This window comes from Haemaphysalis longicornis, unplaced genomic scaffold (assembly GCF_048455015.1).
Source record: "Haemaphysalis longicornis isolate Haplotype H1 unplaced genomic scaffold, Haemaphysalis longicornis Haplotype H1 scaffold_9, whole genome shotgun sequence".
Lineage (NCBI taxonomy): Eukaryota > Metazoa > Arthropoda > Arachnida > Ixodida > Ixodidae > Haemaphysalis > Haemaphysalis longicornis.
In genome coordinates, this window is record NW_027526460.1 from 5841308 (window position 1) to 5867375 (window position 26068).

The 26068-nt window shown below is 47.2% G+C and overlaps 2 protein-coding genes across 8 annotated transcripts in view; both read right to left on the reverse strand.

Moving 5' to 3' along the window:
• LOC144152957 (intermembrane lipid transfer protein VPS13A-like) overlaps nt 1–4104 on the reverse strand; it is a 139995-nt gene extending 135891 nt beyond the window's left edge. For 3 of the 6 annotated variants that reach the window (XM_077684552.1, XM_077684550.1, XM_077684546.1), the window contains exons 1-7: nt 2544–2954; nt 2311–2448; nt 2052–2095; nt 1913–1955; nt 1099–1293; nt 676–731; nt 398–556 (exon numbers count right to left, since the gene is read on the reverse strand). In XM_077684552.1, the coding sequence (XP_077540678.1) occupies nt 398–556; nt 676–731; nt 1099–1293; nt 1913–1955; nt 2052–2095; nt 2311–2407 (594 nt within the window). In that variant the 5' untranslated portion in view covers nt 2408–2448; nt 2544–2954. Of the gene's footprint in view, nt 1–397; nt 557–675; nt 732–1098; nt 1294–1912; nt 1956–2051; nt 2096–2310; nt 2449–2543; nt 2955–3900 lie in introns of those variants that run through there. The other 3 variants (XM_077684548.1, XM_077684549.1, XM_077684547.1) reach the window with 3 other exon arrangements.
• Nucleotides 4105–5192: 1088 nt separating this feature from the next.
• On the reverse strand, nt 5193–26048 carry Kat60 (katanin p60). Of its 2 annotated transcripts, none has more exons than XM_077685291.1 (10): nt 25816–26048; nt 24466–24642; nt 20894–21093; nt 20312–20531; nt 19825–20037; nt 19467–19625; nt 17902–18028; nt 13401–13526; nt 12237–12363; nt 5193–6874 (listed from the first exon to the last, which is right to left on the reverse strand). In XM_077685291.1, the coding sequence occupies exons 2-10, from the start codon at nt 24634–24636 to the stop codon at nt 6676–6678; spliced, it is 1542 nt and encodes a 513-aa protein (XP_077541417.1). In that variant the 5' UTR covers nt 24637–24642; nt 25816–26048; the 3' UTR covers nt 5193–6675. The 2 variants fall into 2 exon arrangements, with proteins under 2 accessions (XP_077541417.1, XP_077541416.1); XM_077685290.1 differs by lacking the exon at nt 25816–26048 and adding an exon at nt 25608–25784.
• Between the last annotated feature and the right edge of the window lie 20 nt (nt 26049–26068).

Consider the following 26068-nt stretch of genomic DNA (forward strand, 5'->3'; position numbering starts at 1 on the left):
CTTTAGAATTTGTAACAGCGTGGTAGCCCGAGCCAAACGGAGAACCCGAACTTCAGTGTTGTTCAAAACAAACTTCATTTCCCCTTTTTTCTGCCCCATGCACACCTTCTGCTTTTAAATTATTTACACACAAAATACAGCTCACTTGATCCCACTACTTTATAGAGACAGATCCTTCTTTTCCAACAGATGATCACTCTCTCAAAATAATCTACACAGCTAACCAAGCTGCTTTATTGACTTCAAATTTCCTTTTTTTTTTTTTTTCCGCACTTACACTTTCAGTTCTAAACTTGTAATTCCTTCTGGAAGCGGTTCTTTGATTCTAGACAACGCCTAGAAGGTTGTGCTGTTCCAGCAGAGTAACTTAATAACGAGATCAACATTAGCAGCTCACCTTGTAGATGGTCTTGGATGCGGAGTCCAACTGGATGGGCTTCCATTTACTGCTGGTGGTGATGGCTGTCAACGACTGAAGCACCATGCCACACGCGAACGGGTACTGTGGGCTAGTGATGGTGTCCTCGTACCGAATGTGCACATTCTGGACCGACACCTGTTGTTTTGTTTGGCGAGTAAAGGAGAGAAGAAAGAAGCACGGTACAGTTGGCTAATAAGCGACATGGCCGAAAAAGAAAAAGGGAAAAAGAGAGGGCGAAGGAACAAGGGGCATACTTGGACGTTGTTCACGATGGTTCCGATGAGGTTCTCGAAAAACCCTCTTGGCTTATCTGCGCAGAGTGAGAGAAGACATGCACACTTCGACTGCCACATGACCAAAGCCCCAGTGTAACAGCAATGCTCACTAAGAACAAACAAGGAAAGAAGCCTCGGAAAAAGCAGAACACCTTCCTGAAAATTAAATAAATCAAAGAAAAAAAGAAATTAAAAAAGTGCATTGTTTTGTGCACTTTTCATGGCGAAACTTGTCATTTGTGCAATGCAGACACAAGCAACACCAAGAAATGTGGACCCTTGGGACACGGTGGGTTAGTGACCACCTTTACTGATACAGACCTAGTTTTTGCACTTAAATTGGCTCAACCTCTCGAACTTTCTACGAGCAGCAAACAGAGCCAGCCTCTGGGCGGCGCGCACCCAGCTCGTTCTCGGCGAAGGGCTCCTCGAGCAGCTCGAGCCTCCTGGTCTTGCGCGCCCTGGCCAGGAGGCGCTCCTTGTCGGCATCGTAGGGGTCGTTGCCCACGGGGCCGGCCAGGATGAGCACGTCCTCGATGTGCACCAGCACGGGCTCCGAGGACAGGCTCAGCCACGGGATGTCCACCGACACCTTGCCTGCGAGCACGCTCAACTGAGAAGGCTTTGCCCACAGCGAGGCTGTGCCTACTGGGCGAGGGGGAAGAACGCGTGCAGGTTATCACAGCAGGCTGAGGGGGGTGCAACATGCATCATCATCACGCATGTTGAGATCAAATAGCTTGGCAATGTTGCCAGCGGCTGTGACAAATGCTGTGCTCCATGCCACACACCAAACAATTGGGCATTGCATACATGTACCCCATCTAGCTCTGCAAGTGTATCGCATGGCACCATCTTTTGATTCCCTGCTAGAGCAAACTGGCCGGCAAGCCAGTTTTATTATCTTTTTTTCTTTGTTCGTTGTAACTGGAAGGCATTTTTTTTACTTGCCATACACTTTTTGAGCGGCACTTTTGAGCAATCAAATAGGAACTTGAAGTAGTGTTGCCTTTTTTAGGTCATTTCTGGCTACTTTGGGCCAATACTGGGAAAAACTGGGATTTTTGTCAGTTTTTCCGGCATATATGAGTTGCTATCTATTAAAGAACGATCTTGTGGCCCTGTTATTTCCCCCGCCTTTGCCACCTGGTTTATTTATCTTACTCCAAAGTGCAAAGGACAAAAGTGACAAGTTATACATATTCGTATCGCTTACCAATACATCCTGCTTTGACTTCAATGGGAAGCTCTAGTTCGTACTGAAATGCAACAAAAAAAATTTGAAATGTGATTTATGAGTTGAATGCACAAGCTAATGTCAAAATGCTTGTATGCGTTCAAAGGCGAACACATACCAATGCTTCTGCCTTTAGCTTGAGGTCAGTTAGCTGCACAGTTCCTGCAAAGGAAGAAGTTATTTTTCGTGGTTATGCTCTGAAAACGATTACGTGCTTTCGAAAACCATACAACATTGTCTTACAGCTGCTCCTAACGATGCTTTCATCCAACAAGACTTTTACTGGGGAACACATATATATCAATCAAGCAGCTTAAAGTTTGCAGTTACATTTCTTTTCGCGGGTGCAATTGGCTCCTTTAAACGAAGAAACTTACCATTAAAAATCCCCACATTGAGATTTTCGCTGTCGAGGTCCTTGATATATTTTCCGAGGTACTTGTTTAGAAGGTGCGCGACCACACCTTCAAACATGTTGACTGTTCTCTGTTCAGGTTCTGTTCATGACTCCCTGTCTAGGGCGGAAAAGAAGCAAAAGCGGCCTATTATTTTAGCATTAACTCATATTTTATATGAACAAACATAACCGCGGTCCCCTAGGGATACGTACATGCAAGAACCTCTAGATCCCATTACTTGGCCGGCACTGGGAGCCAGAGAGTTCTGACCGTAAAAATCCTAGGGTAACTTCACTATCGTCGACGTTGAAGAAAAACAACCGTACCGCACCAACGCATGTTACGCAACTAAAACGGCGCAAAACATCCAAATAAGTGTGCGAGCACAGAACCACCCACAACTGTTTACGAATTTCGCAGGTGCACCAGGCACGTTATCAACTGTCAGCCCGCACAGCGGACAGGACATATCCTCTTCGATAACGATCCACTGAAAACGATGTAACTACGCATCACTGGGAAATATCCTGGATTGCGATATCCCAGATAAACAAAATCTGTCGACAAGGCAAGTGCTCCGTTCCGACAACGGAATCCAAACTCCGTTTCTATGGCGCCAAGGACGCTCCTTTACGTTGAGCTACGGATTGGCTTCGGCTGGACGAACGAGAAGCGTTGAAGCGTTGTGCTGGTTGTGCTCTTTAACTGGTTAGCAGCTGTCACAAACGATCAATCACGCACGGTAATAAGAGACGACGCGCAAAGACTAGAATTACGTTGCCTACGAAATGACACCTCTGGGACGCTAGATCTAAAATTAATCATCGTTCTTTTAAACTCGACAGAGAAAGCTACGAATTCCGGTTTCATATTCACGACTCACGAGAAACACCGGCCTGTCATATGTGCGTGTCGGGGAAAAAATACATTAGGCATTATAAATCCATAATGCCTTATGCATTTAATTTCCTAAAAAATGGTGCAATATATTTATTTCATAGCCAAATAAAACAAATAAACGCTAAGTGTGCACTTCTAATTAGCAAATCAACCCAGCACGTCCGTCCGCGACGTGTAATTGAAGAGGTCAACATTTCTCTACAAATACCATTATAATTGATCATCCAAGATTGTTAAAACAAGCTGCTACATATTTCTTCGAGAATCAAGACGGGTATGATTGTTGGTTTAGTGTTATGCGCCACAATTTAACACGGAACTCCCATTAAAGCACATTAAAGTTCCCTTGCAAAGGAGAATGCCTCTCGCCATCCGCGTAGGGCCATAAACCAATAAATTGGCGCAACAGTTGCAAATCTGCGCGGCCCGCACTACCGGAGCCTCTAACAGTGCGCATTTGCTGAGATTTCCTTTATTTCCCCGCCTTATATATGGCGAACAGACTATACAAAACGCACTCAACATAACTATCGAGTTGTCTAACGTATGCTGCTATTAGCTCATTATCAAATCGGCCCTATTGGCAACATCTTGGAGGAAAACAGCGGAGTGCCGCATTTTTCGGTTCCATACGCCTCGCGGAGTGGGCCGGTCGCGCGATGCACCAACCTGTAGCAGACGACGTGGTTAGACGAAACGCCGCCCAAGGGCTCCCCGAACACCTCCGTATCACTCGTGCCCCAGTGTGAGGGAAACTACAAGAAATACGGGTCAAGTGGCCGTCATGGAGGGCACCGGGTCCAGCGCAGGCGAGAGACCACAGTTATCGATTGTAGTACGACGCCGTATCGGCGCCGCGCAGTCCACCGAGCGGCTTTTCGGCAAATGTCACGCTGCAGCGCCGGACAGCCCGCGTGTGGCGCCATCTTTTAATCTGGCGCGACACGCAAGCTGAACGCGCTAAACACTGCCCTCCCCAAACATTAAACGACTGCGGCCAGTTCAGAAACATCGAAAGATGACTTTGAATTAAAATATACCTAGAAGATAAATTGCACAAAAAAAGATAACTTTTGCGGCGAATTGGGTGTGCCCGTCGAGTTTCTCAATAGGATCTATAGGAGTTTATTGGCATAACTTCCATACAGCTGAGAGCCAGAGACAGCCAAAAGGCAGGAGCCCATACACCAGAGTGCTGGCGCCTCCTCAGCTGTATGTTAACAATATGTAGGACATGTTGAACATGTAGGACTACTCGCTAATCTGCCTGCAGTAGTTACAAATAGAGCCTTGCAGCTGCATTCAGATTCAGAATAAAAGCCCAGACTGGTTTAGGAACTTCAAGTCTTACTGCATGTACAACTTTCGTTTTAACTTTGCGATAAAATTTACCTATGTAAAGAAAAAAAAAGACGCTTTCAGTAATGCCAATGTAGTTCTTAATTTATTAGGATGTGGAGCTATGATTCATAAAAAAAATTGTTCAAAAATATGGCAACTTGTTTAGACAATTCAAGTAAAGATACAATGGACAAGCTGCCCTTGGCAGCTTATTCGAACCTTCTTGATACTTTCAGAACTGTTGTGTTATGGGCGGCCCGCTGCATTGACAGACCCGTTTACCTATGGAGTCCGTGAATCCCACCTCCCATCAGAATTTTTTGGAGACTATTTTGTCCTGTCCTATTCACGATGAGACCATGTGCTGTCCCATCGCGAATTCGTTAAAGCCTATGCTTACCGTTAAAAATCCCGTAGAACTGTTGGAATCTTCAGCACACTGCCACATAAGAAATTCCTTACCCCAGATGCGAAGAGCAGGGCAGACGATGGGATAATTTTAAAAGTGCCCCAATCAATCACTCACACGCCAATCAATCACAATCTGCCCTGTTATCACAAGCTTTGAACAAGGCAGAAGTACAGGCAGTGTACGTAAGGAAAGACAATGCACACAAGGGGTCAGTAGATGGCATTTATTCACACTATCAGGAAAGCTATTCTGCCAGCAGAGTGCCCCGATAAAGTGTTGCATTAGGGAAAATATCACAGGTTATTAACAGTACGTGGCGCTCAAGAAACAGTCGGGAAGTGCAAGAATAAACTGGGAGCTGTACTTGAGCAGGTCTCCAATAGCAGTGCAGGATCCAAGCCCCGACTGCCCCTGTGAGCTCTCGTGTCAGCCCCAATGCCACCGTTCTGTCCCAAAGTTAATAAAAATGCTACCATTCCCATCCTTGCAGTAATGGATCAAGCTAATAACTTGTCAAGGTGTGAACTTGCACTGCAGCGCTCCCAATGTTTCACTAGTGTGTAAAAGTGTGCAAAAACAATTGGACCCCGTGGAAATGTGTGCTAGGTAAAAAGTTGGTTCCCGCGAAATTTGTTACGTGACAGATAAAAAGATGCTGATTTGTTTCAATAACTTTTCTAAGAAACAGCTCCCAGGAGGTGGTGATCTGCACAACATATTTGCCCTTGCAGTAACTACTCAGGCAAGCAACTGTTCAATCAGAGCACAGTAACCAATCGCACAGCAGGTACGATGAGCAATTGTATCACTATAGTATAATCAAAAGTTTCGGCCTGCCTATTTCGCAGCTTCGCCCATCCACATACGAGGTTGTATCAAAAGAGTTTCGAAACAGCTTTTGTGTCATGCCAACAGAGAGAAGCACACGGCTGCACACACAGCCAAAGGAAGCACTGAGCTTTACACATCAGTGTGCCAAAAGATACCGCATGCGTTGCCACGTCTGATTTCATCATGCACACCTGCTTAGAACAGAGAAATGTCTTCGTGAAACTGGAAAAATGTGGTGCGTCAAGGTCGTTGAACAACAGCTTACAACGTTATTGCCACTGTCGATGTGTTGCAAGGGTTGATCCACATAACCTTCACGTGCTGTTTTAACAAGCTGTGTGATTTTAAGATAAGAAATGTTCCAGCAATGACAGAACAGCAGGGAACACTGTGTTGCCGTGCAAGCTGACAGTGTGCATACGACGGTCAAATCAAGCCCTTCCCTGAAAACAGGGCTAGACTCGAAAATTTTCGATACCACCTCGTAGTGTGAAATGCTATCCAGCATTGCGCGTAAATCAGCCACCTTTCAAAGTAAGAACTGTGGTTTTTGTGTCATCATAGCTTAATCATGCGGCACAATTTTTACAGCCACTTACTAAGCCCAATTCTTTTTGAGGGTTTTCGAAAGATCAGCAGCCAGGATTTGCCTCATATAAACACGAAACCACATGGTAGCACTAGAGAAGTGAGAATTGAGAGAGTTATTTTTAACCAAGATTTCTTACAGCAAGTCCCATACCTGGTGAAAAGTAATCCGCTAACATGGGCAAAAAGAGGTGGTGCTGGTTCGAGCCTGGACACTCCAAACCCAGCTCAAGCCAGCATATTGCTCCGGGCACACCAACCGGGGCCAGCAGTTACGTCGAGCCAAACTCGGACATCCACCTCTCGTACTTCTCCAGGTCTTCCCTGCTGACAGACTTGTTGATCTTGCGTATGGCTTCTTCAAAGTCATCCCGGCTTACGGGGAGCTCCAGCTCTTCCTTGTTCAGGTTGCGGATCTCCTCGGGCGTGAGGCCATGGATCCGGCGCCTCATGGCCATCATGGAGGCATCCCTGTGGGAACGGGACCGCCCACATCACACGCTGCCCCATCACGAAGCATGGCCCCAATGATGCCATACACGAAAACACCCAACAACAAGGCTTCTCCTCCTCGTTGGCTGATGAAGATTTCGCGCTTAATGGCGCAAGGCCGACAAAGGCAAAAAGCGCCATGACAATGGTGAAAGAGATGGGAAGGATTTGTAAAGGAGGCATTAAACTTTACTCAGGGGGTTGGCGTATAGGGCCATAATTAAAGCATAGCGAGTACACTAAGAGAAATGGTGTATAGGGTCATATTAAAACAGTGAGTGCAAGCACCGAAGGTGTAAAGCCTCAGGTTCCACCACCGTTTTAAAACACATAATGAACACAGGTGAAGTTATGGGCTACATGATATGTATTTCAAAAAGTTACATCTGCTAGGTAACTAAAAACTCTTTTGTAAGAGAACATTGGATGGTCTGATAAAAATAATGTAGGGTGCAAGGGAATGTTATATGTGTAAGCTTCATTAGAATGACGTTTCCTTTCAATGTTGCACATTTAACACTCAATAAGCATATGAAGGACAGAAAGCTGACCCCCACATCGATGGCACTGTGGCTTGTTTGTGTTTGTTAGAAGGTACGAGTGTGTGATGTGTGTGTGGCCAATCTGCATAATGCTACATCTACAAACCTGTCATGTTTTTCAGCAGGAGGCTTTTCTATTTTGGGTTTAACGATATGTAGTTTATTCTCTACTTCTCTGTCCCATTGTTGCTGCCAGTGGTCCCACAGCTTCCTTTTTACAAAAGGTTTCAGATCTTGATATGGGACCTTGTTTATGTCTATGCTGCTTCGAAGGGCGGCAGCTGCAGCACTACGGTCAGCAGCTTCATTTCCAGCAATGCCGCAGTGGCCAGGAACCCAGCAGACTGTGACGAGTTTCAGGCCATAAGCCGAGTAGAGAGCTCTTAAAACACAATTAAAAGTAGGGTTTCTAGTGACCTTCCGAGATGAAAGATTTGAGACGACACTCAGAGAGTCCGTGTGTATAACCGAGTTCTTAACTTTGTTTTGAAGAATGTGGTTCAAAGCCAGTAGAATACCGTACGCCTCTGCAGTGAATATACTTGTGTTCCTGATTGATTTGATTGTAGGTTTTAACGCGCCGACGCAACGCAGGCGATGAGGCGCGCCGTAGTGGAGGGCTCCGGATTAATTTTGACCACCTGGGGATCTTTAACGTGTGCCGAAATCTCGTACACACGGGCGTTTTTGCTTTTCGCCTCCATCAGAAAAGCGGCCGCCACAGCCAGGAATCGAACCCGCGACCTCGTGCTCAGCAGCGCAATGCCTTAGCCACTAAGCCACCGCGGCGGGTATACTTGTGTTCCTGTTCATTGTTTTGGACATTTTAAGTAGGGGGCCATTTGCAGCACAAGATATGGCTGTGGTAGTTTTTGAAGCATCTGTGTAAAATCCAGCTGCCTTGTATTTGTCACGGAGGAACAGGAAATGCTGAGTGATGACAAAGTTTGGTACATTTTTCTTTTGTATTTCTCTAAAGGACATGTCACAGTGAATTGGGAAAGTGGCCCACGGAGCGACCAAATCAGAAATTGAAGTACAGTAGACATCAGTAAGAGGAACTTGGAACTCGCTGACAAGGTGTGACACTGCCAGCGGAAAAGGTGGAGCTATGGATGGTCGGTTTTCAAAGAGATGATCAGTAGTGTTATTTTTTCATTATGGTATTCAGAGGGTGTTCCTTCAGAGAAGTGACCTTTGCGGCATACATCAGAGCAGTGTAGGCGCGCTGGTACCCTAGAGACCACTGATTTGATTCGACATGAAGGGATGGAATAGGACTTGTTCGATATGCACCTGTGGCCAAGTGAAGCCCCAAGTTGTATACTGGGTCCAACATTTTGAGTGCTATTTAGGTTGCAGACTGGTAAGCAAAGCCCCAAGTTGTATACTGGGTCCAACATTTTGAGTGCTGTTTTGGTTGCAGACTGGTATAAAATGCAGGCTTAATCTATTCTTGACCTAACAACAAGTGCCAGCAGACATTTTGTATCCGTTCCCCAGGACTGATGAGATAGTACCTTTAAAATGTTCATTGTTTTCAGGCATTTTACTTTTAGTAATTTAATGTGTGGTATGAATGTGAGCTTGTGGTCGAGCAAAATACCTAGAAACCTGTGTTCCTTTTTCACTGGTATGGGCTGACCTTCTAATGTGGTACAAGGAAGAGGTTGAACACCGCGTATCCTAGAGAAGACAACAGCACTTTTATCAGCGTTAAACTGAAACCCATTTTGTTCAGCCCATGTAACCAGCCTATTGACACTTATTTGGATTTGACGTTCACATATCGATAGATTACAGGATTTAAAGCTAACTTGGATATCGTCAACGTAGCCAGAGTATGAAACAGTTCGAGGCAGCACAGTTTTAAGAGAACTCATTTTAACAATGAACAGTGCACAGCTCAGCACTCCTCCCTGGTGTACGCCATTTTCTTGAACAAATATTCTAGACAGGGCAGTCCCCACACGGACACGAAATGTGCGATGAGACGAATAGTCTTTAATGACATTGAGGATATTGCCACTAAGGCCAAACGACTGCAAGTCCAATAGAATACCATATCGCCACGTTCTATTGTAGGCTTTCTCCATATCAAAGAACACAGAGAAGCAGTGCTGTTTATGGACAAAAGCATCTTTAACATATGATTCAAACACAACCAGATTATCTGTAGTTGATCTCCCAGCCCTAAACCCTGCCTCATTTTTGTCTAGAACACCATAAAACTCCAGAAAGTAAAAAAGTCTTCGGTTTATCACTTTTTCAAAAAGCTTACATAAACAGCTGGTCAGGGCAATAGGCCTGTAACTAGCAGAGAAACAGGGTTCTCTCCCTTCTTTTAGAAGAGGTACAACGATTGCCTCTTTCCATGCTCTTGGAAAGCGGCCTTTCTGCCATATTTTGTTAAAGAGAGAAAGTATTGTGTAAAGTGTGCCACTGTGTAAGTGCCTGATCATCTCATAGCTGATTCTGTCAGCTCCAGGGGCTCTTACCACATGTGGACAGTGCAGTAATAAGTTTGGGCATCGTAAATGGGGCATTGTATCCCTCATTTGAGCGTTGGTTCACACAAAGGGGCTGGTGCTCAGCTGCTTTCTTGTGCTGTAAAAATGTTTGCGTATAATGGGTGGAATTGAATGCGTGTACCAAATGTTTGCCAAGAGCGTCTGCTTGGTCTTTTATTGTGTTACTTGCCCACACTACTTACAAGGGGAGTAGGGTTGGTCTTGTAGCCTTTTAGTTTCTTTATTCTAGTCCATAATTTGCAAGAGTCTGTGTAAGAGTTGATAGACGATATAAACCTTGCCCAACTTTCGTTTTTTGCTAAGCTTGATTGATTGTAGGGTTGACACAACGCAGGCGATGAGGTGCGCCGTAGTGGAGGGCTCCGGATTAATTTTTGATTACCTGGGGACCTTTACCATGCACCGAAATCTCGTACACACGGGTGTTTTTGCTTTTCACCTCCATCAGAAAAACGGCCGCCGCGGCCGGGAATCGAACCCGCGTTCTCGTGCTCAGCAGCACAACGCCTTAGCCACTGGGCCACCGCAGCGGGTGTTTTTGCTAAGCGCCGTGTCCGCTTTCCTTTGGCTTTTGCCCATTTACACTTCAGCAGGTTGTCTGCCGTAAGATAGCGGCGTAAGAGTGCCCATGCTTTATTCTGTTCGGAACGTGCACGCTTGCACTCCTCATTCCACCATGGCCTAGGTTTGGGGAGGGTTGTAGGAGTGGTCTCTGGAATGCTTTTTTGAGCAAAGTCAAGAATATGGACTGTAATAAGTGAACTTGCTTCTTCAACATCTAAGTGACTTATTAGCGAAAGGGTTAGTCTGGAAAGTTCTTTGAATGTTTTCCAGTCAGCTGCATGTTGTTTAAACGTTCGAAGTGAGTTGGTGTCTTGGGAGTTATTGCTTATAGTAGCTAGTAGTTTCCTGGGGAAATGATCGCTGCCATAGGGGTTGTTAATTACTTTCAACTCACAGGTGGGCAGTAAAATTGCGGAGCCAATTGCCAGGTCTATTGCAGAATATGTGTTGTGGGCCGTGTTGTAGTATGTTGGATGTTTCTTATTAAAGATGCAACTTCCGGATGATGTGATGAACTTTTCAATAAGCCGCTCGCGCGCATCAGCTTGCGCAGATCCCCAGATAGGGTTGTGGGCATCGAAATCCCTAGTTATTAGGTAGGGTTCAGGTAGCTCATTGATGAGGTCTTTGAATTCGACGCTGGATAGGCGATAGTCCGGTGAAATATAAGGAGAACACACTGTTATTATCAAAAATGATTGCTCTAACAGCAACTGCTTCAAGTGAGGTTTGTAGCTGCAGGTGTTGACAAGCAACAGATTTTGGTACTATTATTGCCATGCAACCAGACGGCTGGCGGTAGTTCAGTCTGTCTTTACGAAATATAGTGTATTGTGTAAAAAGTTTGTCTGAGATGGGCGTAGGTGTTTCTTGGAGGCACAGTATTTTTGATTTGTGATTTGAGAGTATATCATATAAATAGTCAAGGTTTTTTAACAGCCCCCCACAATTCTACTGGATAATACTTTTAGCAGCCATAAATACCGAGAAATGAAATACAGATCATGAGATGTTCTTTTTTCATTAAAAAAGTCAATAGTGAAGTTGTGTTTCTGGGGCCCTTCGAATAGTTTACCTAGTTCGCCGAGTTAGTTCTCGGAGTAATGATCTTGGGTGACTTCAATTTGTTTGATTTACCACGACCTGTTGTGTTTCAGGGGCAGATGTGCTTGGAGAGGCATCCATGACCTCATCCAAGGTTTCCGCTCTTCGTTGGCTACACAAATCATCAACGTGCACACACCGAACTTGTTCACACCTGGCTGCTGCTTCTTCAGCTGGTACAACTCAAAGATGACGGACAAGCCAGCATCGACAAGTCAAAGGCAGCACAGGGGAAACAGTTTGGGTGTACACGAATTTCACACAAATCTAGCAGACTAGGCTTCAGTACTATTTCAAGGACGAGGATAGTGAAGTGGCAGAATGGGATTTTTCGAAGTGGCTGAAAAACAAAACAAAATGGGAACGAGGTAAATGTTCCAAGTACGCCAGCATCCTCAATCCCCCTACCGCCTCTGTTTCGGTGCGTACGGACCCCTGCAGAAGCAGCAGCCAGGCTGACAACGCTGGGTTTTGCAGCCGGTGCTTTGTGTTCAACAGCACCGGGACTTTGTGCCCGGGACCACAGAGATTAAAAAAAGAAACTCAAACAGTAAGCACGTGTTAAGGGCCACACGCACAATTACAAGCGATCCCACCGACCTGCAGACATTTGTGATGTCGGCTCCCGAATAGCCATCCAGCCTTTCCGCAATGTCATTGATGTCGAGCTCCGGGCAAACCTCGACGTCTTTGAGGTTGATCTTGAGCAGCGCTTCCCTGCCCCCACCTCGAGGGGGAGAAAACGAAAACATGTGGCTCATTAAACAGTTCGGTTCCTAGCATCACTCCTAGTTATCTGATACAGTACTTCCTTGTAGATTATCTTCACCTCTGCCATTTTCAATGAATTCATTTTTGTTATTATTTGCGCTGCCAGACTTGGGTGTTGGTACAGTGAATCCCATTTATACTGAACAAAATAATAATAGTAGAAATTTCTTTACTTCTGTTCCCATTTGCAGAGAGTTCAGGGAAATTTCAGTTCCCATTTAACGGCAAAATGCATAAGGCCCACACAAATACAATCAATAACATGTGCCTGCAATTTGTCAAATCTTATGCGAGTACATAAATTGCAGCTGGTGACTTTATCATTTGCAAGCCATGTTGCATGCCAGTTCACGCCCCAAAGGTGTCTGCACTATACAGCATGAAAACGCTTTCTTAGCCCACACCTGCATGCAAAAGCAACGATTTCCATTTCCTGAAGCATTTCCATGCAAGTGAAGAAAATAGAAGTGAAACATGGCAGATTTTACCAAAGTTTGGCTTCCCATTTACTGAATTAGTCCCGTACTACTGAACAAGCTTGGACCTCTTTTAAAAAGTGGGAAGCTCAAATTTTAGTTCACACAAGTGTCGGAGGTTTCAGGACTAAAAACAATAGAACCAAAGGTCAGACAGGCAGCGTAGGTTTCTTGTAGGGGCTCCACAGAAGGTAAGAGCAAGCATGACCCCAGGGTAGAACTAGGATTTTCATCAGCTGCAGTGTTATGGGCACACCATAGGAAAGCTTTAACAACCTTCATGCATTCATAACAAGCTATATAAAATTTTTCTAAAATAAAAGAATCTTCCTTGAATGCAATGACATTGCTCAAAGTTTATGGAGAACAGCAGCAGACCAGGTGCAGTTAACCAAACTGCCACTATAGTACGCCTAGCTCTCTTAGGCGAGTCACCGTTCAATTGCTGCCTCCCCCCCTCCCCCCCCAAAATATTGATAGTACTGCGTTCCCTGCAATGACTGGCCCGGCCTCACACTGTTTGGCAGGGGAATGTAGATGCGCTTCTCCAAACGCCTCCGGAGCGCCTCGTCAATATCCCAGGGAAAGTTGGTCGCCGCAAGCACCATCACCACTTTCGTTGGGTCCTCGTTGTTGGTGATCCCTGGGTCACAGGTTGAGGACGATGATGTTACAGCTTCAGTAGGCACCACGCACAAACATGGGCATCGAGCAAAAGTCATACTGCAAAGGGCAGCTACAACGAAGTCGGCAGGACAAAAAAATATGACCAAACCGCATCTGTTTATTCGCTATATCTAGGCTCCCTGTTTAAAGAGCAAATATGAGGGGAAATAGATTTGCCTCAAACATAGTCACTGTAGTGTACTATATAACTGTAATCTTTTAATCGCAAGTGGTGGTTTCGAAATCACTGAAAGATCTGTCCAGGCAGCTGAATGGAAATAAACTGAACCTAGATTGGCTTAAGACGAGAGAAAACATCCTTTAAAAGGGCGAGTGAGAGAGTGATGATGATGATGATTGATTGTGGGGTTTAACGCGCCGACGCAACGCAGGCGATGAGGCGCGCCGTAGTGGAGGGCTCCGGATTAATTTTGACCACCTGGGGATCTTTATCGTGCACCGAAATCTCGTACACACGGGCGTTTTTGCTTTTCGCCTCCATCAGAAAAGCGGCCGCCGCGGCCGGGAATCGAACCCGCGACCTCGTGCTCAGCAGCGCAACGCCTTAGCCACTGAGCCACCGCGGCGGGTGAGTGAGAGAGTGAAAGTCTCTTATTGACACTAGGAGGGCCCAGGGGTTGCATGGGGGAGATGGAGGAAAAGAGAAAGGGGGAGGTGGTCACTCGTGGGGATGGTAGACCACGGCTAAACTACCTTTGCGAGGCCACTCTCGCAGTGGAAAAATCGGGGTCGCTGAGTGTTGTAGGGGTATCTGATTTGAATTGGGCAAGGCATTCAGCTGGACGGTACGGACGCGCTGGTGAGCAGAGCAGTGCCAAATAATGTGTGTCAGGCTTGCTGGTGTAGGAGTGTTGCAATACGGGCAGTAAGGCGGAAAATTGCCCATCGGGTGATGCCATTTGAACGCGATGCAGGGAGTGAATGCAGCGTTCATGCGAACTTTGGCCAGGTTAGTTCAACCTCAAGGAGTGGCAGCAGCAGCAAGGCCTAGCCCAGCGAGCGTCATCCAGCTGTTGCCTGAGAGACAGAGTGAGGAGGCAGAGATATCAACCAGTGGAGGAGTTACTTGAAGACTCTCCTGCACTGTGCCATGGGCAGCCTGGTTGCCAGAAGCCTGAGCCACGTGTCCTGGTATCCACGCAACACGTGCAGAGGTACCAATGCAAGCAAGTGCTGTTTATTTGAGTGTATTGTATGTGCTGTATTGCCCCTCCTGCTTGGGCCCAAACTGGGCCTGCAGTATGTACTAAATAAATAAAATAAAGCAGACTAATCATATGTTGAACTTGATGAACTACAGGGCAATCCGAGAACAGTTTTCAGAGCTCGCAAAGTGCCATTTGGCCATGGTGCTCCCATAGTGCCATAATTTAATTGCACGTAATGGTTTTGACACCTCTAAAAGACCTCAGACATCCGAGTTGAAATAAAGTGAGTCTACATGGGGCTTATGACGAAAGAAAGAACATTCTTTAAAAAATACCTTTAGAAAGAATGTTTTTAATAAGTAAAATATTACACAAAGAAACATTCCAGATTGACGACTGTAGGGTTTAACGCGCCGACGCAACACAGGCGATGAAGCGCGCCGTAGTGGAGGGCTCCGGATAAATTTTGACCAGCTGGGAATCTTTAATGTGCGCCGAAATCTCGTACACACGGGCGTTTTTGCTTTTCGCCTCCATCATAAAAGTGGCCGCCGCAGCCGGGAATCGAACCCGCGACCAAGAAGAAACATTCCAGAACAAATGTAAACCTAAAACAATGTAATCTGAGGGTTCAACACCACCATCTAGCCAACACCACCATCTAGCCATCTAGCCAACAGACCCTACCTACATTGCCAAAATCAGCAGCACCATTTCAGCCAGATCACAATTTTGAGATCACCAGGCCTAAACAAGAACCCGACTTTAGATGCCAAGTGTTGGAACTTTCACGGAAGATGAAGAAGCTCGCACCCAGCTCAGCAGGCACGCAGACGAAAAAGACGAAGACGACTAGGAGGGGCGACAAGATGGCTGCATAGATGAACGGTTCCCTGTACGTAATGTAAATATATTTGCATCTTCCCAGACGACGGCCTCCTCCTTTGCCTCCCTGGACGTTTTCCACATGGTGCCGAAACCCCAGACGTCCAGCGACACGACGAAGTGAGCCGTGCAGCGGAATTCAATTCTTTGACCGCCATGCTCACCCCGAAGCGAGGAAGAGGCGTCGAGACAGCGGAACCGGCTCCGGATAGTTCAGAAAAGCCTTCTCAACTTCAACCGGCAGCTCATCACCGAAATAACGGCAAGTCTCGAGCAAACCAAGGACGTTGAGGCCGCCATTTCGTCTGCCAGGCTCCAGCATAGCGCCGACCGACTTGCTAGAATCAGTGAGAAGCTGGAAGCTCTGGCTTCCGGAACCACAATTGACGGCCAACACAAGGAGGCTCTGGAGTGTGTCGAACAAGCTCACAGAATAATTGACTCACTTCAACGAAGACTTAATGGACGAAACGGAGGCCCCCCTCAGGAGTCATTTCTAGAAAATCAAGACAGAAAGCAACGGCGACAAATAGATGAATCGAAGAGTGCAAGTGAAAGCAAGGGACACGGGGAGAATAACGGAACTCTTGACCCACAAATTGCTTCGTCATCGATGGGAATTCCAATAACCGTTGTTAGACCCCAAGGATCTCCAAACATGATTGCTTCACTTGCACCAGCAACCTCATGCGCCTTTCTGAATGACTTGTTTGAGGATTCGCAAGAGATGCACCAGACAACTTTGCCCCCTTCGGTCAGACCTGGATATGCCATGGTACTGCATTCACTATATCCGGAACGAAGAGAATCAAGTCATCCAGCTACCAAAATCGGTTTCATCAGCACCGAAAGAGGATGTCATGGATGACGAGGACAGTCCGGCTTCGGAAGGCATTAACGGCGAATCCAGCGCACCAGACGTTCTCGCGACCTTCACTGTGGACACAAGGTATGGTGCAGACTGTATGCAGAAGGACATTCACAAAAGAGAACATGAAAATCTGGATGCTGGCAGACTACTTACTAAGGTAGAGACAACTACAGCAAACAATGCACAGTCATCACTAAGAGATAGGCGTGACCAGGATTCGGAAGAGTGTGGGAAGGAGTGGGAAAGGAGTGCCCACTGAGGGAGCCCTACAACCGAGACACAAGTGCATCAGCTACAACCACACGATGGAAGTGCCACAAGATACGAACTGCCTAAACGCGCTCTTCGTAATAACTTGGACCACTCAACGGCGACCAAGCACCTTCGCATCGGCCGAAGGGGTTCGTAAAATGCTGCACATCTCCAGGAAAGAGATCAAAGAAGGAAGCTGCCGCGATCACGATGAAGTCGACGATAACTCAGGCCACTAAACGAATTCGGAAATTGAAGAAACCTGGAGGACGTTGTGGTACATTGTGGAAGAAACCTGGAGGACATTGTGTTAGGTGCAAATGCAAGACATCACTGACACTACACCTGAAGTCAGTGCGCATTCTTGACTACCAGAAACGTTATGCCTCTAACTCATACCTTGACGTAGCCATTGTGAAAAAACACAGATCAAAGGTTAAAAGAAAGGCAAAGTGCAGAAGAAAGCGAAGACCGAAGATACGGAAAAAGAACGAAATTGGACACCGGCTGGACACGAACGGCAAATTGACCAACGACATCACCGCTCAAACAAACTCTTGTTGGGCGGGAAGATGTTGGAACTTTCACGGAAGACGAAAAAGCTCGCACCCAGCTCAGCAGGCACGCAGACGAAAAAGACGAAGACGACTAGGAGAGGCGACAAGATGGTTGCATAGATGAACGGTTCCCTGTACATAATCTAAATATATTTGCATTTTCCTAGACGACAGCCTCCTCCTTTGCCTCCCTGGACGTTTTCCAGCTTGATCTGGAACCACAGTTTCACATAGCTGACAATTTATGTACAGATACAATAGCATAGTCAGTGAATATGAAACAAACTCTATAATGAAGTGTTGCCTGATCAGCTTGAACTAAAGCACGCTGTGGATAAACAAAGGTTCAGCTTCCTGCCAACCTTGCATGGCACCCTGCGTGGATTATTACAAATAGCTTGTTTACGTTGCCCTATACAGATCCTACAGTAGTATCAAGTGGGAGATCGACTACACACCAAACTTACAACTGAGGTCCAAACCCCGCTTGTGGCAGCCAGCTCCAAACCATCAACTCTGTTGGGCACTTCATCCCTTCAATGGCCTCTCTCAAACAGTTCATTCAGCAAGATTGACGTGCTGCACTTTAAGTGTTCACTAGAAAGAAGGCCCACGAACCGTCCATCTGGATGAGCAGCTCCGATTTGACACGACGGCTGGCTTCGTGCTCGGAGTCGGAGCCCCTCCGTGAGCACAGGGAATCAATTTCATCGATGAAGATGGTGCTCGGAGCGTGGAATCGAGCCTGAAATCAACAACAGGGTTCCCTGTTTGCCTGTAGCAACCTTGGGCACTCATACGAACATTTCGTACATGTGGAGTAAAGAATGGCTCACTCATAACCACCGTCTGCATGAACAGGCTCGTTTGTTGTCTTTCCACATCTTCAAGAAAAATGTCGTTAACTACAGTGACAAGCAATAAGCTAAGCCAAAAATCAAGGTAATTTCTCAGCCATTACTTGTTGCATTGCCTCAGTTCAACTGATGAGAATAGACAGCGCTTATTTAACTACACCAATTGAAAACACCAGCTTTATGTGGCGGAAATACAATTTGTGAAAAAATCGAAACAGCTGTTCACATCTTTTTGTTTTTTCTATGACCCAGCATTTACTTGGTACAGCACCAAGCCTGTGGAAGAGAGGAGTCCGAAGCTGCCGTAAAAGAAATAATAACTCTATTAACATTACATCGCTATGAGTGCACATCGTTTCCGATCATCCTCGTCTTCCTTCTCTTTTCACCGAACGCTGCACCATGAAACGTCCTCTTCTTCATTAGGGTAACTGCCCGACGTCCAGCACAAAAAATGAAGCAAAGCCCATTCTAACCTCCCTCATGCTTTGTAGAGAAGCCCACACACTCACCAAGCAGGTAGAAACTGCTAATGGTCATAATTTTACTCCAGCTGGACATTTTTGCAGAGGAAGCCCTGTCTAGTACCAAGCACGCTGTTGGGAAAAAGTTGGTGCAGCAGATTGTGATTTGTGGCTGAGCAAGATCTCAACCTGTGCCCCTCAAGACATCAACAACACACCTCCGACAGCAACATAACGCCAAACTGAGCAGTGAGCAGCGATGACGTTTGATACAACGTGCCTTTTGTGCTCCTTGGAGTCCTTGCTCGTTCACCTGCACGCGTACTGACAGTACGATATTACTTTCCCCACACACTGCTTGTAACAACTGCCACTGGTCCAGTTTGGTATCTGCCACACTGATGCAGTGGAACTGTTTCACATTATAGTAACTATGCAACGCAGGGTTTTCACTGCATGCCATCCCTGCTTGGGGCTGGGCACGCATCATGGCCTAATTCTGCAGTTTGGATACAGCCTTTCATTGCAATTTTACTTCACAGGGTATGAATGGAGGAGGAGGAGCAAACTTTATTTAGGCGAGCAAAACCTTTCAAGAGAGTTAATTACTTGCACCTGAGCGTCTACAGTGATTCTATCATTATACAACATGTACGCAAAACACTAATTCTATTTGTTTTTTCTTGACAAGAGTAGACCCTGTGAATATACTGGGGAGGTGGACGCTTACACCTGCATGTGCTCTGGATAACGAAAAGTGGGTTCCCTGCAAGGGCAATCACCGGAACTTGTCCGCATACACAACCAGTAGTGGTCTGAAGTACGGCCGATGCAGCAGCAACGGGACCCCCTCCAACCTCACCATCTCGAAGAGGAGGCGCACGAGCTTCTCGCTCTCCCCCCGGTACTTGGAGGTGAGCGTGGACGAGGAGACGTTGAAGAAGGTGGTGCTGCACTCGGTGGCGACCGCCTTGGCCAACATGGTCTTCCCCGTGCCCGGAGGCCCCACCATGAGGACGCCCTGGGAGGAAGCAGGCGCCCTTTCCTGGATGATGCCCACTCACCACCTCCTCACTCGCGGGTGCATGCACAGCCACCGACTGGCTTCTCTCCTATGGCTACCAATGCTGCCCATGCTGCGGCTGCTGCCAAGTGGCAAGTGCAACCCCAGATGAGCGTTACGCAGGGCAGAGCGCCAGGGGGAGGAGCAGGGAAGGCACCTTCCAGGGGCGGCGGATGCCCTTGAAGAACTCGGGCATCCACATGGGCAGCACGACGGCCTCCTCGAGCAGCTTCTTGGCCTCCTGCAGGTCGGCAATGTCGTCCCAGCGCACGTTGGGGTTCTTCTGCAGGATGTCCCGCTCCAGCATGTCCACCAGCTCATGGTCGTAGCCCGCACAGTCAAACTTCTTCTCCTCCGCCGGCTGCTGCTCCTGGGGGAGAAGGAGGAAAGCTTTTTCTCTTCTCTTACAGCCGTCACCGGCAGCTTAGTACCACACAGGCGAACCATTTTTGGGTGCAAAGGCACGCGCACCAGGGGGCACAACGTCAAGGGCACGCCCTTAACAGATGCAGCCAGCTGCACTGGCAGGCTACAAGACTATGTATTACTTTTCCTAGCATGGCCACGAATGGTGGCAGAGTGAGAGCATAAAACCACTTTCGAGCTGCCCTCGATGCCCTAGTTCACTGAGCCGAGCCACGCACCTTGTCCTTGGGCGCTGCCTCGTCCTTCTTGGTGGCCTCCTTGCTGCGGGGCTTGCCCTCATCCTTGCGGGACGCCTTGGTGGCATCAGCGCCACGCCTGGCCGTGCTGTTGCCCCCTCCGCTGCCCTTGCTGCCTCCGCTCGAGGTGCTGCGGTTGCTGGAGGTGCGTGAGGTGTCCGCCCGCCGGCTTCGGTTCACTTGCCGGATGGACGGGCCAGGCCTGCGTCACAGCCGCACCGCTGTCATCTTATCCGCCTTCAGCTGGGGACAACCTCCTTCCATGCCCTCATCATCCATCAATAAGTCATTAGCCCGACAACTACAAGGGTGACTTTTACTCCACCCAGCAAAGTTTAAAGTAGTCACAGTAACTGACATGTGGCCACTGACAATGCATTCATGCATGCAAGTAAGAAACAGAAGCCAGCAGCTAAGGCAAGTTTCATTTCATAAGTGACTTCTCAGAGCCCTCGGGGCCCTCTTGGTGACAAAGATGCCACTCTTCCCCGTACCATGATTCAGCCCTGCCTGTGCTTTGGAAAACATGGTGCCGAGACAAGCCGATCTGAGGCGGCAGTTTACTTGTGCTCCACAGGGTTGGGCGCGGGCCACACTTCGGGATCCCGGGGCGCGAGCCACGCTTCCGGGTCCAGGCTGGCCTCGTCCTCGTAGTTGAGGCGGCTCGTCGGGATGCGCTCCAGGTGGTTGTCAGAGCGGAAGCCATTGAGCACAATCTGGATGTCCTTCACGTACTCATACTCCTGGGCCAGCTCTTGCTGGATCTGCAAGCAGCAGCAGCCCACCAGGGTCAAGTCTTTGCCACCACGCCTTGAAACGAGCACACACTGCTAGTGGAGCAGTCGTTGTTTCACACCTACTCTAACCCAGGTTTACAAAGAACTGGCAAATGACATGGGGACACAATTGATGGGAATGGAAACAGAAAGGCTATGACCTTAACTAAAATAAAAATTCTACAACCTGAGCACTGTTCTTCATAAATGTGTCTTGTTTATGCTATGCACCGATAAGCAAGTTTAGACTTAGAGCAGAGGCAACACGTACTAGACAGGGCATGAAGATGCAATGTCTAAACGCCATAGGGCTGCAGGAACCATGTGCACTCAATTCAAAGCAAAAAAATCAGCTGCACCAGGCACTTTTTTACACAAGTATTTGTGACACCTGAAGTCGCAAATCATGTATAGGGATCAGTAAAACTATAATGTCCTCGATAAACCACACCAGTGCACATTTTCATCCTTGATAAACCACACCGGTGTGCATTGTCCATCCTCGATAAACCGGCGCACACCGTCGCGGGGCAATTATCGGTTGCCCCGTCATGCGCCGAGAGTCGACGGAGCACCGGGGTGCAATCCCAAGATGAATAGCAGACGTCGGAAAAGCAGCTTCCAACGCCGTCTGCTGCAGTGACAGCAAACTGGCGCACTCGTGTGGGGGCTGAATTGGCTGCATATTGTTGCTGGCAAGGATGAGTTGCCTGCAAGTTCATCAGACAACCTGGTGGGCTCAGAAGAGGCACTAATGACAGCCAGAGATTGCAAATGAATATGAACTTCGTGCTCTGCAAAGAAGGCTGCATGGCCAGCCAGTAGGAGTAATCATTGCAGCTTTGCATTCATTTGGTTTGACCGAATTATCCCAAACAGCCACTGGAGACTATGACGTATGTTGCCGTGAATGTGTGAGGGATATAGGCTGCATGTGTCCATATATCATCGCTGGCTTAGCGTTGTTTTATATTACACTGCTTTACTGGTCCTTGCAAACGTTTTTACGAGTTGCTGTCACAGCCCACGAGATGGAGCTTGGGTAGACCCTCTCTGTTTGTCCTTGATCATCGCTCCGTGCCTGTGCACACTGTCGTGGGGCACTGCGCTCCGTGCCGGTTTTGGGACCAACTGGGAGCAACTCTGGTGCATGTTTATCAAGGACACTATAAGGCATTTCTACAAAAAAAAAAAGAAGGCACAGTAAAGAAGGGCCATGTATACTTAACAAATATATCTGGCAGCTTTAGTTGAACACACAAAAGTAGCTGCAAAAATGGGATGTTTTTAGTGGGAGCGGAGTGAAAACAAAGCTTGCTGCCTCACAGTTCATACTTTCTACACCTTTTCCCCGATGGAAGCCGTTCACAGTTTGATCAGCACGAGATCAGTGCTTAGCTCTTTCGCTACCGCACCTATCAAAATCGATCAATTTGATCGATACTTTTGGGAGCGCCTTTTCATAGCGTTCCACGCATTTCTCGCACAAGTAAAGCTGTTCGGAGTTAGATCAGAAAATGGCCTTTCAAAATCAGTTTTGTTTTCATTTTTGCTACGGACACGGGATTTTTGACACGCTTTTGAATCACCTGGGTGTGGAAAAAGGGCGTGGTCATCGCGCATCACTGCTACCAACGAAGAATGCGTGCAACTCGTAATTACTCTACACCAGCGGTTGTTTTTTGCTATCAGGGCGTGAATGGGGAACTAGCAAACGATTTTCAATCATCCGGTTCGCGCTCTGACAGTAATAATCCCAGAAGTCGTCTGAAAATGTCAAGCAGTGCCTGGTTGCAAAGCTACTTTATGATTTTAGGCAGTTTTATTGCCTTTGCGCACGTTGTTCTAAGTACTGTGGTAGTTCTACTTACCCCAGGACCATTCGCAAACAGTTTACAAAAGTTTTGGTTTCGTTTCTGCATCGCAAAATTCACATTTAGCGTCACTACGCAGTTACCCAACTTCAAGGCTACCTGCCATGGCGCCTGGAGCGTCCGCGACTGATCCTCCAACAAAGCACGGCGCTCCTGATTTCCCCCACCCTAACCTGATTTCTGCGATAAGAACTTCAGATGCAAGTCAAAAGATCACACCCAGTCGCCAGATATCTGTTCCGCCGAGGACAGCGCTTCAAACCGGCCTTACACTGCCAGCTGTTCGCCTTCCAGCTTCGTTTTCATGCGAGGGTATATCCGGGTGTCTAATGTTGCTGCTTAGTTGAACTGTCTATTCGGACGGAGTCTCTGAGAAGTTTTTGTACTATTTCATTTGAAAAATGTTAGGTAGCGCTGCAATAGAGGAGGCTCGTTGTGCTGATCTTTTTCATCGTGCAACTGCTACTCGGCCAAAGATCGCAGGGCACGATTCTAGCTCATCGTACCTCATTTTTGCGAGCAAGGCTACAATTGCGAGTAAGAAGATGATAATAAAGCTCAGCTTTATGTTTTGAGAGATAACTGACCGTGAACGACAACAAGCATCAGCCACGGCGTTCCGTTTTCAACTTCATGCATGTTTTTTTCCGCATCGCGTGCTAGTCCCAAATATTGTGCTCGCTGTAAATGAAAAGTCAGCCATTGACATGATGTTTTTACGTTATGTGGGGGCAAATTAGTGCCTCTGATAATGACAAACCGCCAGGTTTATTCCAGGAAACCACCCGAAATTGCACATTTTGAATTGGAGGTTGGGCTTCACCGCATGACACAAGCACCGTGCATGCTAACATGTTTTTATATCTGACAAACTGTTCCGCGCAAGTCGACATTTTTTCTAGGACGTGTTTTTGAAATGTTTCCCTACAAAATGTATATTCTAATTTTTTTCTACTACCGGTGGTTTGATAAACACAACTCCTTTTTTATCATTTTTTTCGACAACTTGACAAAAATTTTGATTTTGATATTTTTTTTTACAACTATGATATATAAAAACCTTTAAAAAACTGGTGTTATTGGAAAGGCCATTAAATATTCTGCATTTTGTGTTCCTGCAATTAGTGCCTAATCAATTTTTTAGCAGGAAAAAAAATGTTTTCTTGGACCCCTAAAATTAGTCAATTTTCCGGCGGTAGCGAAAGAGTTAGACTGCTTCGTTTGTGATGCCCTTGTACATCACAAAAAATGAAAAGGAAATTAAAGAGAAATGCCAGCTTTATTATGTATTTTTTAACAAAAAAGCACAGTAAATTTGTTGCTGGATCACAGAGGAAAGGACTAATAAACCCTATTCCGCCCAAATGCTAAATGAAGCAGGCGGCAGTGATCACAAGCAGCAGCCTGAAGCCCCCACCCCCGTCTTCCCCCCCACAGAATGGCTGCGGTTCCTCCAGCAGGGAGGGCTGCAGGGGAAGTGGCTCACCTGCTGCCAGCGTTCCTTGCGCATGGGATCCCCATTGATGGTCTGCACAAGCCGGTGTATCTGCTGTATGACGCCTTGGTAGTACACTATGGCTGATTCGTAGTTTCCCAGGAGCGCACATTCACGCCCCATGCGCGTGTTCTGGCAGATGTCTGCAATGCTCATGTTCATCTCGGTCTGGAAAATACGTCCGCACAAGCCAGGCCACTCTTCAGACAGTTTGTGGCTCTTCAAAGCAGGGACCATTACTGCGCTACTTGATTAACTTGCACGTTTTCATCCTTGCTAAACCTCTTACAGTGAGCAGCATGATGCTCTCCAAGGAGGAAGTTGACGTTGCGGCCCTCGATCTACCGCTGGCATCACTGGAGCACCACTGTGCATCGCTCAACACCTGGGGATGCTGTTCCTTCACCGACCAAAATCAGATAACAGGGTGGGTTGAGGAGCGGGCCTCCAGTGTTCTGCCCAGACGGGACAAAACCTTTGGTACAGACGCTTCATCCAAAGTTACAATCTCTTCTTCGGCCAGTGCAGAAGGAACCTGGTTAGGCTACATCCTTTGCTTATGCTTGGTTAATCATGTAGTCCGTGGTCAGGGCTACGCTAGTCGAGGCCAGGCTGGAGCCTGCAGCCACCCCGACACCGTAAACCTACTGCAACTAATAGTTTTCTCTCTGGAGATTTAAGAGCAGTTTCGGCCTTTCGTAGCATACTAGACGTGGAGATAGCGCCACGCCTTTGCGCGGCGGAACTGCCGCTAAAACTCATTGTTTAGCCTGCGTGGGACAAGTTCAGGCAGCAGAAGAGTTCCGCCCACGAGCCCGGTCATTACCCACCACAGGGTTTGCTTGGAGTGGCCGCGGGAGTTAAGTAGTAGGGGAATACTTTTGTATTTATATATTCTCGGTTACCGCACTGACGCTATCAGGGAACGAGGCTCCAGACGATATTTCAGCGGCCTTCGTCGTTCCATCTGGAAGGAGCGCTTAGGCCACAACCTTCTTCAAACCAAAAGCGTTACGACAGCTCAACTACGTCTGCGTGCCATCGCGTCAAGTAGCTCCTGCTATTTAGAATTTTAAAAGTTATTCTGCACAATCTGGCTGCGGGATTAAGGACCAGAAGTGGGTCAATCGCACCTGCATTTCATGGTTCTGCGTGCACATATTACAGGCTTAACAAGTATACATTGAATCAGAGCCGCCTGCTACACGCTTCGAAAAAATTTAAAATTACTAAACATGATTGGCACGAGCAGATGCGAAAAACAACTGCAGCGCTCAAGAACGAGGAGAGATCACAGGTCGTAGGCAGCGAGTCGATTTTGGACTGTAGACGGTAACACACCTTGACGCGGCTCCACAGGCTCCACGGTAATTGTCAGAACAGCTGTGAACTGGATCCCATTAGTCACGTAAGACGCTGAATTGTATGAAATAGACAGGACGTCTGCATAAACAACGATATCGGGAACGAAAAACACTTGGTGACCAAGCTAAGCCAAGCGATTGGGTTGGCTTGGATAGTTGCGTTGCCCTTTACTCCAGTCAAGCCAATCCAGGACTGGAAGAATCCGCTGTTCAAAGATGGTGTCATTCGC